The sequence below is a fragment of the Ixodes scapularis genome, unplaced genomic scaffold, assembly GCF_016920785.2.
Source record: "Ixodes scapularis isolate PalLabHiFi unplaced genomic scaffold, ASM1692078v2 PGA_scaffold3__209_contigs__length_174095766, whole genome shotgun sequence".
Classification (NCBI taxonomy): Eukaryota; Metazoa; Arthropoda; class Arachnida; order Ixodida; family Ixodidae; genus Ixodes; species Ixodes scapularis.
Window position 1 is genome coordinate 159,939,579 of NW_024609868.1, and position 13,227 is coordinate 159,952,805.

At 45.5% G+C, this 13,227-nt stretch overlaps 1 protein-coding gene across 1 annotated transcript in view; it reads right to left on the reverse strand.

Moving 5' to 3' along the window:
• Positions 1–10,430: 10,430 nt before the first annotated feature.
• Positions 10,431–13,227, reverse strand: part of LOC115319621 — a 28,187-nt gene continuing 25,390 nt past the window's right edge. The window contains exon 9 of the mRNA XM_040211108.1: positions 10,431–10,546. Within this exon, the coding sequence (XP_040067042.1) occupies positions 10,431–10,546 (116 nt within the window). The remainder of the gene's footprint in view (positions 10,547–13,227) is intronic.

Consider the following 13,227-nt stretch of genomic DNA (forward strand, 5'->3'; position numbering starts at 1 on the left):
ACATTACAGGGTTTGGCTCTCTCGAATGCTTTGCGAGAAAAATGATGAACTGGAAATATCTAGAGTAGTTCTAGAAAAACTATTTCCAGAATCTTATCTCAGCATCGCAAAGAATATAAAAAGTTTCTAAAGACAAGGTTAGTGCAGGAGTTGAATAAACTAAATACTTTGTTTTTCGAAACCATCTTGCCGTAGTAAACGTATGAAGTTCCCCTAGGTAGAGCTAGTCATTACGGATGATTTTGCCCATTGCGTACCATAAAAATTTAATTTGCGACCTACAATATTTACAAACTCAATTAACTCTGAATAAGTGGACCACTTGGCATTAAAGATTGGCCTCACCATGACTGTCTGCCAACATCTACATAATAATTTCCATGAACCTATGTATTTCAAGAAAATATTTGGTGCGAGCTGCTTAAAACACAATAGCACTTTTTAGCAAGTGCTGATTGTTGGGCAAGTTGGTACGGTACAATAGAAAACATGACTGTGCTTTGAAGACGGGGACATAGGAAGGACAGACACCACAGAGTGCTAACTTTCAACTGATTTAATTCAAGAACCTCGGCGTAGAAACACACTGCGTCACCACACCACATCTCAACCAATCCGTGGCCCTGCCACGGACCGCAAGTACGCCAACTCCTTATCCGCCAAGTCAATTAACGCCACACTGACACAACACGTGCCGGAACTATTTATAGCATCAGCCTCCATAATCTCTCTAACAGTCATATCTTTGTGCCTAGCAAGAACAGTAGACTGAGCAAATAATGGTTTGCACTCGCAGTCATGATCTGTCGTGTCACTGTCATGACTGCGGGTGCAAACCATTATTTGTTTCGTCTATTGTTCTTGAGAGGCACAAAGATATGACTGTTAGCGAGATTATGGAGGCTGACACTATAAATAGTTCCGGCACAAGTTGTGTCAGTGTGGCGTCAATTGACTTGGCGGATAAGGATTTGGCGTACTTGCGGTCCGTGGCAGGGCCACGGATTGGTTGAGATGTGGTGCGGTGACACAGTCCGTTTCTACGCTGAGGTTCTTGAATTAAATCAGTTGAAAGTTAGCGCTCTGTTGTGTCTGTCCTTCCTATGTCCCCGTCTTCCAAGCGCAATCATATTTTCTACCGCACTTTTTAACACTAATAGAAAGCCTGTAGTGGGCCACAACTTAAGCAGTTTTCACTTCATTATAAAGAGCAATTACACATATGTGAACCATGAACATAGGCCTGCACTGAATTTTTTTCTTAAGCTGAAAGTGCTATGCTCTGTTTACTATATAAATCTTTGCAGAGCTGACAATGTGCAAGTTCCTGTTTTTTTATATTTCACATGTCCCGACTGGTGAGTGTGGTAGGGACATAAGATTGATGACACCAACGAAACACAATGATTATTTTAAGAATTTGTTTGGGTATAGCACGAGCAAGGCGATCTGCGGGAAGTTATTTCTGTGACACCGTCGAACCTACATCCGCGGGCTTTAAGTTCACATGTTAATCATGTCTGCAGACTCCTTTTTGTAATTGGAATTTCATCCAACCCAAGATTTGAATATGTTTTTTTTTTTCATTTTAGGCTTAGTAGTGCTTTTTATGTTCTATTAATAGGTAAGACAAATGCTTATTTCAAGTGGCATACCTAACACCTGGTGGCACGAGGACTCCCCTGTCGTGACGCAGACCGAAAGTCACAGCCAGGGAGATACTGCGATGCTCTTGTTGCTGGGATTACCTCCCCCATGGTCCTGCCCAGACCACAGAAAAAGATTGAGTCCAAGCTTGTGGCCACTAGGATCTCCAGATCTTGAGGCACCCAAGTAGCTGAAAATAAAAACAAATCACAATCAAGTACTTGGCAGAGCTACATTAGAATGGCTAGCATATTCTTTCGTGATCAGCACATAGATCCTCTTATTTTAGTCATAGTCACCCCCCAGGACAAAGCTACGTAGGCGTTAAAATGATGGGTACCGAATTTAGGTGAATGATCAAATGCATTCATTTAACCCCCTTTCGCCCCAACCTGAGACTTCTGTCAAATATTCACATTCAACTGTAAAGACTACAAATAAAACTACTACTGCAATGCAAAGCCGTATAGTGGGAGAGTTTAGCCAGCGGGTGTGGCAACGAAGGCGCCGGAGAGGAGGAAAGGGAGAACGCCGAAGGAGGGAGAGAGAAGGCAGCAGGGAAACAAAGAGGAGACGACCACCATTTTGACGCAAAGCTGTCTGCACGGAGCACTGTTGAGGCTACGTGTCGTCTGCTACGGGCTTATTTATTTTTTTTGCCTAAATAAAAGTGCGTTCAAACATGGAGGAACTTCTTTCTTTGGGTTTTTAAGCCACCGAGGAATAACACTAGGTATATCATTTTATTGCCAGAGCCTGCCAAATAAAAGGAAAGAACCGAAATTTGAATATCGATCCCATGCCGGGCGAATGAATGAAAATGGCGGCCCTCCCCGCTCAGCTGGGAGCAGCCTAGAGTTCACGCGCATGCGCTCACGCCTCTTGCTCTGTGCCGCGGGCTGATCAGCTCACTCGGAAGGGAGACGTTACGGCAGCGAAATCATAGACTGCCAGACTCTCCCCATATATGGCTCTGCTGCAATGGAAAGATTTTCCTACCCTCGTGCTCAGCGAGTGTCGACTGTGGATACAACTCCGGTTCATACACTCGCTGAACATGAGGGTAGAGTGTACCAGCAGAGGGCAGGTGTCTGTATACAAAGAGTTTAGTTGGCACACCAAGAGGCTAACGAATAAGAATGGGTACCACTCTGATCAAAATGCCAAAAAAGCGTGGATCTCGGCTTGACACTAACAGCGGCACACAGTATCTATTTTAGTGACAAAGGGGTACTAAATCATTATTTTCAGCTTCCTAACTAAACTAAATATTCTTCCCGGCTTGCTTTTTAGGAAAATCTCAAAATTTACAAGAACTACTAAGACAACGTCTAAAAAAACGCAATGGCAAAACCAGCAATCGAATTCGCCTGCTCTCGAGTAGCACGACATCTATGGCAGGCAGACCTGCAGAATGAGCAAGCAGTTTAAGAAACAGAGATGTCCTATGTATAATTTTTTTTTATGTTGCAAAGCAAGCGCTGGAAGGAGGTTTCCAACATTAACGAAATTTCTTGCAATCAGTTGAGAACAAATTAGAGCAGTGAACTTGTCCTTGCTTCTGGCATAACGTTTTAGTGTTGCCCATGGAAACTCACATAAATTTGAAAATAAAAACAAAAAAGACTAACCTTCATAAAAAAATCAAACTTTGGCAAAGAAAAGTTACCTTGGAAAAAATATGTACAATACAGTTGTACAGCGTGCATTTGTGTGCTTAACCAATTTTGAGGCAAATCGGCTACAATGAAAAGAAGACGTTTGAGTACAATTAAGGGAAAGACAGAAAGGATGCATACCTACAACAAAAACATTTAGAACGACCACGGGCAGGAAACTCTGGTGAGGCTCTCGGAGTGACTCCCTCATATGGGCCTGCGCAGACCACAGAACAAGATCGGTCAGAGCTTGCAGCCATAAGGTGCTTCATACCATGAAGTTACAGAAGCGGGTGCAATTGGAAGCAAAGTGCATTTCATTTCTCTGAAAAACGAAGAGTTTAATAGGTAGCTTGCATTCATAAGGTGATACAGTCATGAATGCACAGACTTTTCAATGCAGCGCTATATCACCAACTTGTTAACCATGCCGGGCAACACTAAAAACTGAGAGCATTATTTTAAACTATCTCAGCTTAAAGTTAACCACGACAGAAGCTTCAAGCCATCCTTGCAAATTCAGTGCACAAAGCAAGCCATGTGACCTTCTAGTTGGACGCCATGGTACGTCGAGCTTATAATCATGCGTCATGCTGTTTTTGCTGCAAAGGCTTGTAGTTTCAAAAGTGGTCCAGCTTAAAGAGACTAAAAGTATAGACGTTTATGAGTGGGGCCCTCATTTAGTCTGCAGCTACATTGCGAAATAGGACATTCCAACCGGGATGTTTGCTGCCTGTAACCACACGACCAGCTTGTGCCCAGCGATTGTTCGAGCTGAATACATGTCCTCGACAGTGCCATTATTTGACAAGCATTTCTATGACTGTTAAACATGACTGACTTACAGAGACTCCACCTCAACGACTAATGACTTGGGATACCTAACTGAATACTGATATATCAACTAAATGCAAAACAATTACCTGGCAAGCATTAAATTTTTCAAGAGGCTGGGTCGACTCCGCATTAAGTTGAAGGAGTCGATGAGTAATAGGACAATACATACAAAAATATGCCTTAGAATTCCTTTTGCACCCCCAAAATGATGTGTTTTTGAAGGTAAGGTACACAATGTTCTTGATTTAGAAAGTGCCTCAGCTGTACAAATGCATATGCAATAAGGGCACTTGCCAAGCCTATTCTACTCAGCTCTGTGCAGGTTAAGCTAAGTTAGAGTATAGAAGTACATGCTCACTGACACCATCTGAAAGGCAGGGAGAAGTCTCCGTTGTTCGACCTCCAGCCCGTCTGCTACCTTCGATGACGTTTCAGCGCCTGATGAGCCTGGAGCGAGCACATCTGTCTAAAGCGGGGTGAAAAGCACAAGCATGTGCTGGAGGACGCCCAGCCATTCTCTTTTTGTCATCGGCTATACTACATATTTTTAGTAAGACATATTTTTAAGTGAGGAAAAGTACTGCAAATATGCAGTCCACCTTAAAGATAACAACAGTTGCCATTCACCATTTTCCAAATAAGTGCTCCCACGTACCGGAACATCTACACATGTGGTGCGTGAGTAGGTTCAGGACTGAGAAGCTAGAAAACGAAGCGCTCGCAAGGCTTGTCTGGCCCTTCCAACCATGCGGGTACATTCGTTGCAAGTTCCCGATTTGTAGACAAAATGATTTAGAATGAGCAAATCTTGTCTACGCCCGAGGTAGAACATTGAATTGCGATTCCCCCATATTGTGTGAACCATCCTTCAAACTGCGGTACCACCTGCAAATAAACTATGTTGTGCTGCGGCACGCGTCCATGCTGCCTGCTTCAGAGGAAAACCACTGCTCGTGTTGAAGACGACATCCCACAGTGGACAGGCAACAATTTTTAACGAACAAAAACAAAATTGATATCATTCAATAGACACAGATAGGCTCACAAAGTGTCGGCAACATGATTGTTGTTGTTGGTTTTACTCTTGCATACAAACAAAGGTGACTTCCTCTCTCCTCCGATGGACAGTAAAACCCCCTTATCTTGGTGGCCCCTATTTCTTCTCGAATCGGTCACAGAGGACATAATCGCAGTCACTGAATTCCGCAAAATTAAAGGCCGCGAAAATTAAAGGTTCGCCAACATTAAGGGGTTTACTGTTCTTCTGAGTGTCACATGATGTTAACATTTCAAGGAGGCTGAAGGTATTGGTTTAAGAAAAAATTGACCTATGAAAAAAATGCCCTTCTCCAGGTTAGGCACGCGAGGTTCTTTTGCACTACCTATAAGGTGGCAAGTTTATTTCGGCAGAGCTTTTGGTAAAACGGAGTCACAAAAGTAGCTATATTTGGCGTCAACTATTTTGTGCTGCATTATAAAGCCAGAGTAGATTCCACAGTGCGTGCTTCAGCAGAGCACTGTTTGTTGCGAGAGCATATGTGGTTTAGTGTTGCATCCCATTTGCATAATCTAGAGAAACTAGCACTGACAGAGTTGGAGCACTCCAAATATTAACAGCCGACTGTAGAAGCATTGAGAGATGCACACATGCGAACTGTGCATTTCTTAAAGGTGGGTTCGAGCAAAGGTAAAAACAATATCTATACTTACGGCGGCCATACTTGCCTTTCCCAAGCACGACCACTTTTCCCTCGGTAGCACCATCCAGTAAGAAGCACCAGCAACACGCCCATGAGACGCCGCCGCCTCCTGGATTGAATGACGACCCGCCTCTTGAAAAATTGAATGACGATCCGGAACACTGCTTTAGGCCAGATGTCGTATCTGGTGGGGCAGAGACTAAAAGCAAAAATTAACAAATTTATCTGAAGCACTACATTCCTATAGGACAGCAGTATTTTTTTTAGGCCAGTGATTCGCTTTAATTAAACACAAATGGTTGGTTTATAGGATGAACCATCAGCCCCTATTTTTCTTAAGTGTAACGCAGTGTCTAACGTTACGTCCGACGGAACCCGAAATAAAAATTAAAGTTACGCCCAACGTAACTGTCAAGCATTCGAGTTACGTCCGACGTAACCCAAAATAAAAATTAAAGTTACCGTATTTACTCGAAAATAGGTCGAACTCTATTTGTTGGACCCACCGAGAATAAAAAAAAAAAAATTCAAATATAGGTCGACTTTTTTTTTTTATTTTTAAGAACAGGGGAAATTTTGGGCAAAAGAAAGAAACCTTTATTTACATCACTTCACAGCTTGGTAGACATCCTCGCAAATCCGCCACAATACTTCACTGACACCGTTGTAAAATGACGACAAGAAACGAAAGAAGGTGCGAAGCAACGAAGCAACGAAAGACAAACTACAAAGACGCAAACAAAGCCGCCGTGTCGCCATGAGCAACACGCGAGCCGAGCCGCCTCAAGCAACTAACAAAAGTAACATTTTTTTTTTTTTTTTTTTTTGTGCGCGTTTGCGAGGATGGAGGACAAAGTGCATGGCGCATCGCGTTCCTCTCCTTCCCCATTGCCCAGCAAGGGGAACGCTAGAGGTGCGATGGCGAAATCCAATGCCCCAAGAGGTGCGCGCGATAGCGGCATCGGCCATCGCCGTTGTTTTCGGTTGTTTAACAAAAGCCTTTGGAAACAAGAAGCGGCGCAGCTCTACGGCAACGCCGGCTCGGTGACTCGATAGCTTCATGCCTCCGGTACGGTCGCAAAATTTCGTCGCGAATGTAGGTCGAAATTCTTTAGTCACGATTTCCGAAAAAAAAAAATAAATAAATAAATAAAAGAAAAGAAAAAAAAAGGTCGACATATATTTGAATAAACACGGTAGTCAGCTGCGCGACGAGACACACATTATGAAAGCGATTGGTGCGAGCGATCAAGGTGATGAGCGACGTTTTCTAGAAGCCCAGGAACCGAGCGGCGCAAGCAGCGAGAGTGAGAAATCTTCGTCGCTCGGCGCCGGCACTCGTAGCTTCTCGTCGTCGCTCGTCTCGTTGATCGCTATATTGCTTACATGCTGTTCAGAAAGGTGCTCTAAGTGGTTACCATTGCATTGGGACCAGCCTCGCATCCAACCGTAACCAGTCTTGACTTTTTTTTAAGCCGCCCAGGTAGAAGTTAACATCGTACATACATCGTTTTCAAGCATGGCTCCTCGTTCATTGCTCGATTTACTTTTTCGTAAATGACAAACCGCAATGAAGCACAATTATTCTAGTTCAAAATTGTCACGAACACTTGGCACGCATGCTTACACTGTAGCGCACCTAACGTAATTTAAAAGTAGAACGAAAACGGGACGAGATTCGCTTACCGCTTCACGGAAACAGAGTCCTTCGGATCCTAGGCCTAACGGCCGAAATCGGAAGTCGCCTGCGGTCCGGCGATCGGACGAGTTGAGCCGGCCGCGCTGTGCTGACCCCGGCTGACCACGCCTGGTTGAACCATGAGAGGCGTCGTCGAGTTGAGAGCCAGAGACGCAGTAGAAACGGACCGTAAAACATCTGTCCCGTAAAACGCAGAAGGAGCCAGCGCCAAAACCGCTACGTCTGGTTGCGTCGCCATCTCCGCGACGACCGGAAGTGTGTAAACCGGGACTGGCCGGGAAGTTAGAAAAGGCGCGGCAGCGGAAGCCACTGGGCGGAAGCTTTACGTTTCGGTTTCGCTTTCCTCCGACATCGGCCACGGTCGCGGGCTGGTATGTTTGCGGCTGGTTGCGACGACGCGAGGGGCCACGAAAAGTCGCCGAGTTGGCCGAGTACGAGTCACGGCCCACGATACGAGCAACGGGCCATTTGCCCCTGTCGACCGGCGATGCGGTACCCCCGCCGCTTAGTGTCACGATCGGTTTGTTGCCGTGCACGTTGACTCAAAGCTCGAAGTTATGCAGTTCCGTCAGTTCCGTTCCGGCACCAGCCGCACCACGTTTTCCGGTGCATCGCACGTGGAGGCCTTTCGACGCATTCAGTGAACGTAAAGATCGCGCCCGCTGTCTTCGGTGCTGTGGAAGAAGTTGGGAGACGGAAGAAGCATCAAAACCAAGGCGTTTAGGACTCCAGTCCGGGCCGCCGGTCCACTCTGAACGAGAGGCGACGTGTGTGTGCACGCTTTGAGGAAGCCTCCACGTTTCGCCGCGCCAGACCTCGCCGATCGCGACCAGACCCCGAGTCCGAGAGGCTCTTGCGCAGCCAGGAACGGCAGCGAGGTAGGAGCTGCTCGTTCTGCGCAACCATGCAGTGCTCTACAGTGATCGGAGCTCTCGGTGTCATGCGTGCTTGCACCGAAGCCGTTGTGACCCCTTCGGACGCGCAAGTCGTACTTCGCAAAGGTTTGGACGGGGCCGCCGTCACCGAGCAGCTCCGCTAAATTCCGCTTACTTATGATCGCAATAAAAGCTTGCGTTTGTTCTCGGGAAAAAAATTGCGGGACCGCTCTCCGCGCCGCCGACGAGGTTGGCCGCCACCATGTTCTCAGCTGTTCACTCGCTCCCGCAGCGAGCGCCTTCCGATAATCCTCCCCGTTCCAAAATCCGATGCGATCTTCGGTTACATGGGCTGAATGAATGCGCACTCGCCATCTCGATCCACCTCTGTCTAGCGACTTTAATGCGATGCGCTTTGCGCATTATGCCGTTTACATGACCGCATATTGAATGCGGCAACTGGATTCAATGCGACTAAGTCGCATTCATGTAAACGCGGCTTATGTTATTTTTCGACATGTATGATGTATGTAACGATACCGGTGGTAAACGATGGACGTTTTTGTTGGAAGATGGCGGTCGTCTTTCTGCATGTATGGTTTAGTTATACCGGTGGTCTTGTGGTATAGGCGTTTCGTTGGAAAGATGGCGGTCGCCTACGTCATCGGACGCAAAATCATACCAGCCATACCGAGTCATATCGGCGAGCAAACCGGCTGCCAGTATAGACAGACCCGGAGCCATAGCGGTGCCGGTATCTCCAGTTATGGAGAACGCAAAACCAAACTAGCTGCATGTATAATAACAATAAATTATGGTGGTGTCATACCAGGATTGTGCAAGCAGCAGGTTTGTTTCTTGTACGTTTTTCCAATAGGGTTGTGTTCTTTATTTATACGCGTATATACGTATAAATCAAATAAGATGGATAAAAAGACACACAATCGAACGGCCAGCGGCGCGCCGCTCCAGTTATATCTCTAGTTATTTCTAGTTATTTTCAGTTAGACACGCCTGAAAGAATTTTTTTCAGTTTGTGTCTGTAACCGAGCTAAAACTTTACGTACGCAGGCAAATTCAAATCAAAATATATACATTACAAGTGTCTGTGACCCTTGTATTGTATTATTGTAAAGCCATATTATAACCGCCACATTCTTAGTCAATATGCTGTCACAAACACAAGGTACAAATCTCTTTTTGGATGAGCCTATGTAAAGGTACCTTGGCCGTAAGCTGCTCGGTGCACGGCGGAGTGCTAACTTTACAGGGGTATAAAGCGGGCCGAATTTGAAACTCTCGAGGAATAAAACGTCTTAATTAACATACCGAAATTTCAACTGAGGTGTGTACTATAAGTCGGAAGTTATTATATTCCTCCGGAACTTTACGATTCTTCATTTCAGTGAGAAGAAATTTAAAATTTTGTCGAAGTGGCCTATAGGACACACTGCAACAATATTATATCGGGCCCAGGGATAAAACGTATACAATCCTGAGGTTCAAGCGGGTATTAAATAAGACTGTATTAGTGCCCTCTGTAGACATCCCGAGGAACTGAAGGATTTCTGCAGTAGTTTGGCTGAAATTATCATTTTACTGCGTTTTGCTGGAAATAGCCAGAAGAGGGAGCAAGGAGACCGTGACCAGGAATACTGGGGATGCCTTCGATAATGCATGGATGGCCCGAGTCTAGGGTATAGATACGACCTTGTTTGAACCCGTTCGCGTATGCTAGAAACAGCAACCCATCCGATGGTTCGCACGCCTCACTCCGCGGAAACGAAACCATATACAATCTGCCTAACCTCATGCAAAGAAAACCGCAATAAAAACCCGTTCGATACAAAGTTATTAACCTAAAAGATTTCCAGATGTCTTTCTTTCTTTGTGTTAATAAGCTATAGAGCGCATAGGATACCATTATGCCAAGAACGAAACGGCTATCTTAAATTACTTTATGGGTGAAATGATATTTAAGTAGTATTGAGATGAGGCATTAAAAAGGAAATACTTACTGGTGACCCAATTCATGGGCAATAAGTAGTGCGGATGATTTATCGTCCAATCCTCGAACCGATTGAACGGTTACTTTTTGGTACGTGCAGATACCACAGGGAATGGTGCATCCTGAAAATATATTTTCTTTAATCAAATACAGTACTATCGGTATAGATGTTTATATGTTTTCAAAATCGCGGAAGCAAACTTTGTGCAAAGGCCGGGCGAGTGAGCTGAATAATGCGTCGCAGGTATGGTGCTCTACACATCTAAGAAAGGGGCGGCCGCTAAGGGTTATCCTCATTAAATTATATCTGTTGTTCAGCAAGGTACAGTCTTGAGCAAGCGAAATTGAATATATATATATATATATATATATATATATATATATATATAACGGGTGTTTTTTTTAAGCTTAACAGATTTGTTTCAAAAAAGCCGTGAAAGTTACACTTGCGCCGCTTGTGGAGGTGAGCTATACGGCCAGGGGGACATATTATAGGGGCTAATCGTAACGATCAGTCGGCTATTTAATTAAAATTCATTAATTAACTTTTTAATTAATGAAAATAAACATATGGTTCCAATTAGAAACATGCTTAGCGTCATCGAAAACCACTAAATCAGTAATTTTCACAAACACTTTGAGCGCGTGAGAAGCGTAGTATTGTACTAAAGTTACCTCTTGTGGAGCATGTACAAAGCTAGCGGTTGCGATAAGGCGCCCCGCGCGATTTTTCCGTCTTATCTAGCCCCAGCCTTGTACCTGCTTCACGAGTGGTAACTTTAGTACAATACTACGCTTCTCACGCGCTCAAAGGCTTTCTGAAAATGACTGATTTAGTGGTTTTCGATGACGCTAAGCAAGTTTCGAATTGGAACCATATGCCTATTTTGATTAATTAAAAAGTTAATTAACGAATTTTAATTAATTCGACGAGTGCTCGTTAAAAATAGCCTACTATAATATGTCCCCCTGACCGTATAACTCACCTCGACAAGCGGCCCAAATGTAACTTTCACGGCTTTTTTTTAAACAAATCTGTTAAGCTTAAAAAAAAAAGAAAAACACCCTGTATATATATATATATATTTTCTCACGCATGGCGATGTGACAAACAGGAAATAACTGAAGAAACTAAAACGTTTAATGGGGCGAACTTGTGCTCAAAACAAAAAAGAAACAGAAGATAACAGCAGAGCGTCGCGGGAGTCGAAGTCGGCGTAAAAGCAGATTCGAACGCTGGGGCGAGACTCACTGCATATCGCTACTCGGGGCCCCTAATGTAAGCGCGTTGGCTTTTAGAACAACCGGTCTAGAACGTTCGGTGACAAGACCATTCGGAACTCGATCAGTCGAAAATGTTCTCGAACTCGCGAGAACGCAATGTTGAAAGAATGAATAAAAAAACATTCCACCGACTGGAATCGAACCTAGATTTTCCACGCCACAGTGAAGCCCGGTAACCACTCGGCCACGCACGCGGTCGCTCGCCAACGCGCGTAGCATTACTCACCTCCTTAAAAGGCATCGCCTCGATTGCAAGTGAAAGGCAACAAAACAGAGCAACACAAGCGAAAGAATGGGAAAATACGGAGGCTGGCAAAACACAATACTATCAAGTGTACCACAATATCACAGTTCTCAGTCTTATCGCGCGTAGTACGGCTTGAGGCGCACGACGTGGACGACTTCCGGTTGTTGAGGGTGGAGTGATGAAGTCCGTGTTCCGTCGGCCGTCACCTCGGAGTTCAAATCCCGAGTCGACGAAGTACTTTGTGTGGTCCGAAGTAGTGCTTTAGGAGTTTCTCGCCAAGACCGCGTCGTCGTATCGAGGTCCAAACCCACACACGGTCTCCGGGCTTGAAGCGAATGTCATTCCGGCGAAGGTTGTTCCGCATAGCGTCGACACGTTGTTGATCTTGAATGCGGAGTCGGGTGAGCTGGCGAACTTCTTCGGCTCGTTGAGCAACCACCTGGGCGTCGGGGATCCCATCGTCAGCTGGTTCGGGGGGTAACATCGCGTCAAGCATGGTCGGTACTTTTCTACCATGCACCGGCTGAAACCGGGCTACTCCTGTGGTCTCTTGCACCACCGTATTGCAAGCAAACGTGACGTAGGGTAACACCTCGTCCCATCCCTATTGGAAAAACCAGCATGAAAATCAAACTGGTCAAGCTGGTAATTAAGGTGGTCAAGCTGGTAATCAAGGTGGTCAAACTGGTCAATGTGGTAATTAAACTGGTTTAGCTGGCAATCAAGCTGGTTTAAGCTGGGCAAGCTGGAATTTAAGCTGGTCAGTCTGGTCTAAGTAAAAACCAGCATGGTCTCACTCGAATCTGGTTTTAGATTCAATCTGGTGTAGCTGGGAGCCAGTCTGGTCTTAACTGGTCAAACTGGTTTTCCATGGAGCCAATGTGGTCAAGCTGGGAGACGAGCTGGTCATGCTGGGAGACAAGCTGGTGAATCTGGTCGAAATAATAATCGTGGTGGTCAAGCTGGTCATGCTGGGAGCGCGCACGCCAAGGTCGGCTAGAGATAGCCGAACTGGCATTGCTGGGAGCGCGCGCGACAAGGTCGGCTGCTGGAACGAGGCCACGTCCTGTTCTTTGTCCTCTCGTTTTTGGTAGACCACCGGGCGCGTCAGGCGCGCTGCAAGCTACCTTTGTGTGCGAGAAAAGAGAGAGAGAGAGAGAGAGTGGTAGAAACGGAGAATCGAAGACGCGTTTGGATAGCTTGGGCAGAGGGCAGATCGAAGGGACGGCTGTGTGCGCGTTGTTTGGAGACTAGTTGAACGACGGTGCAAGC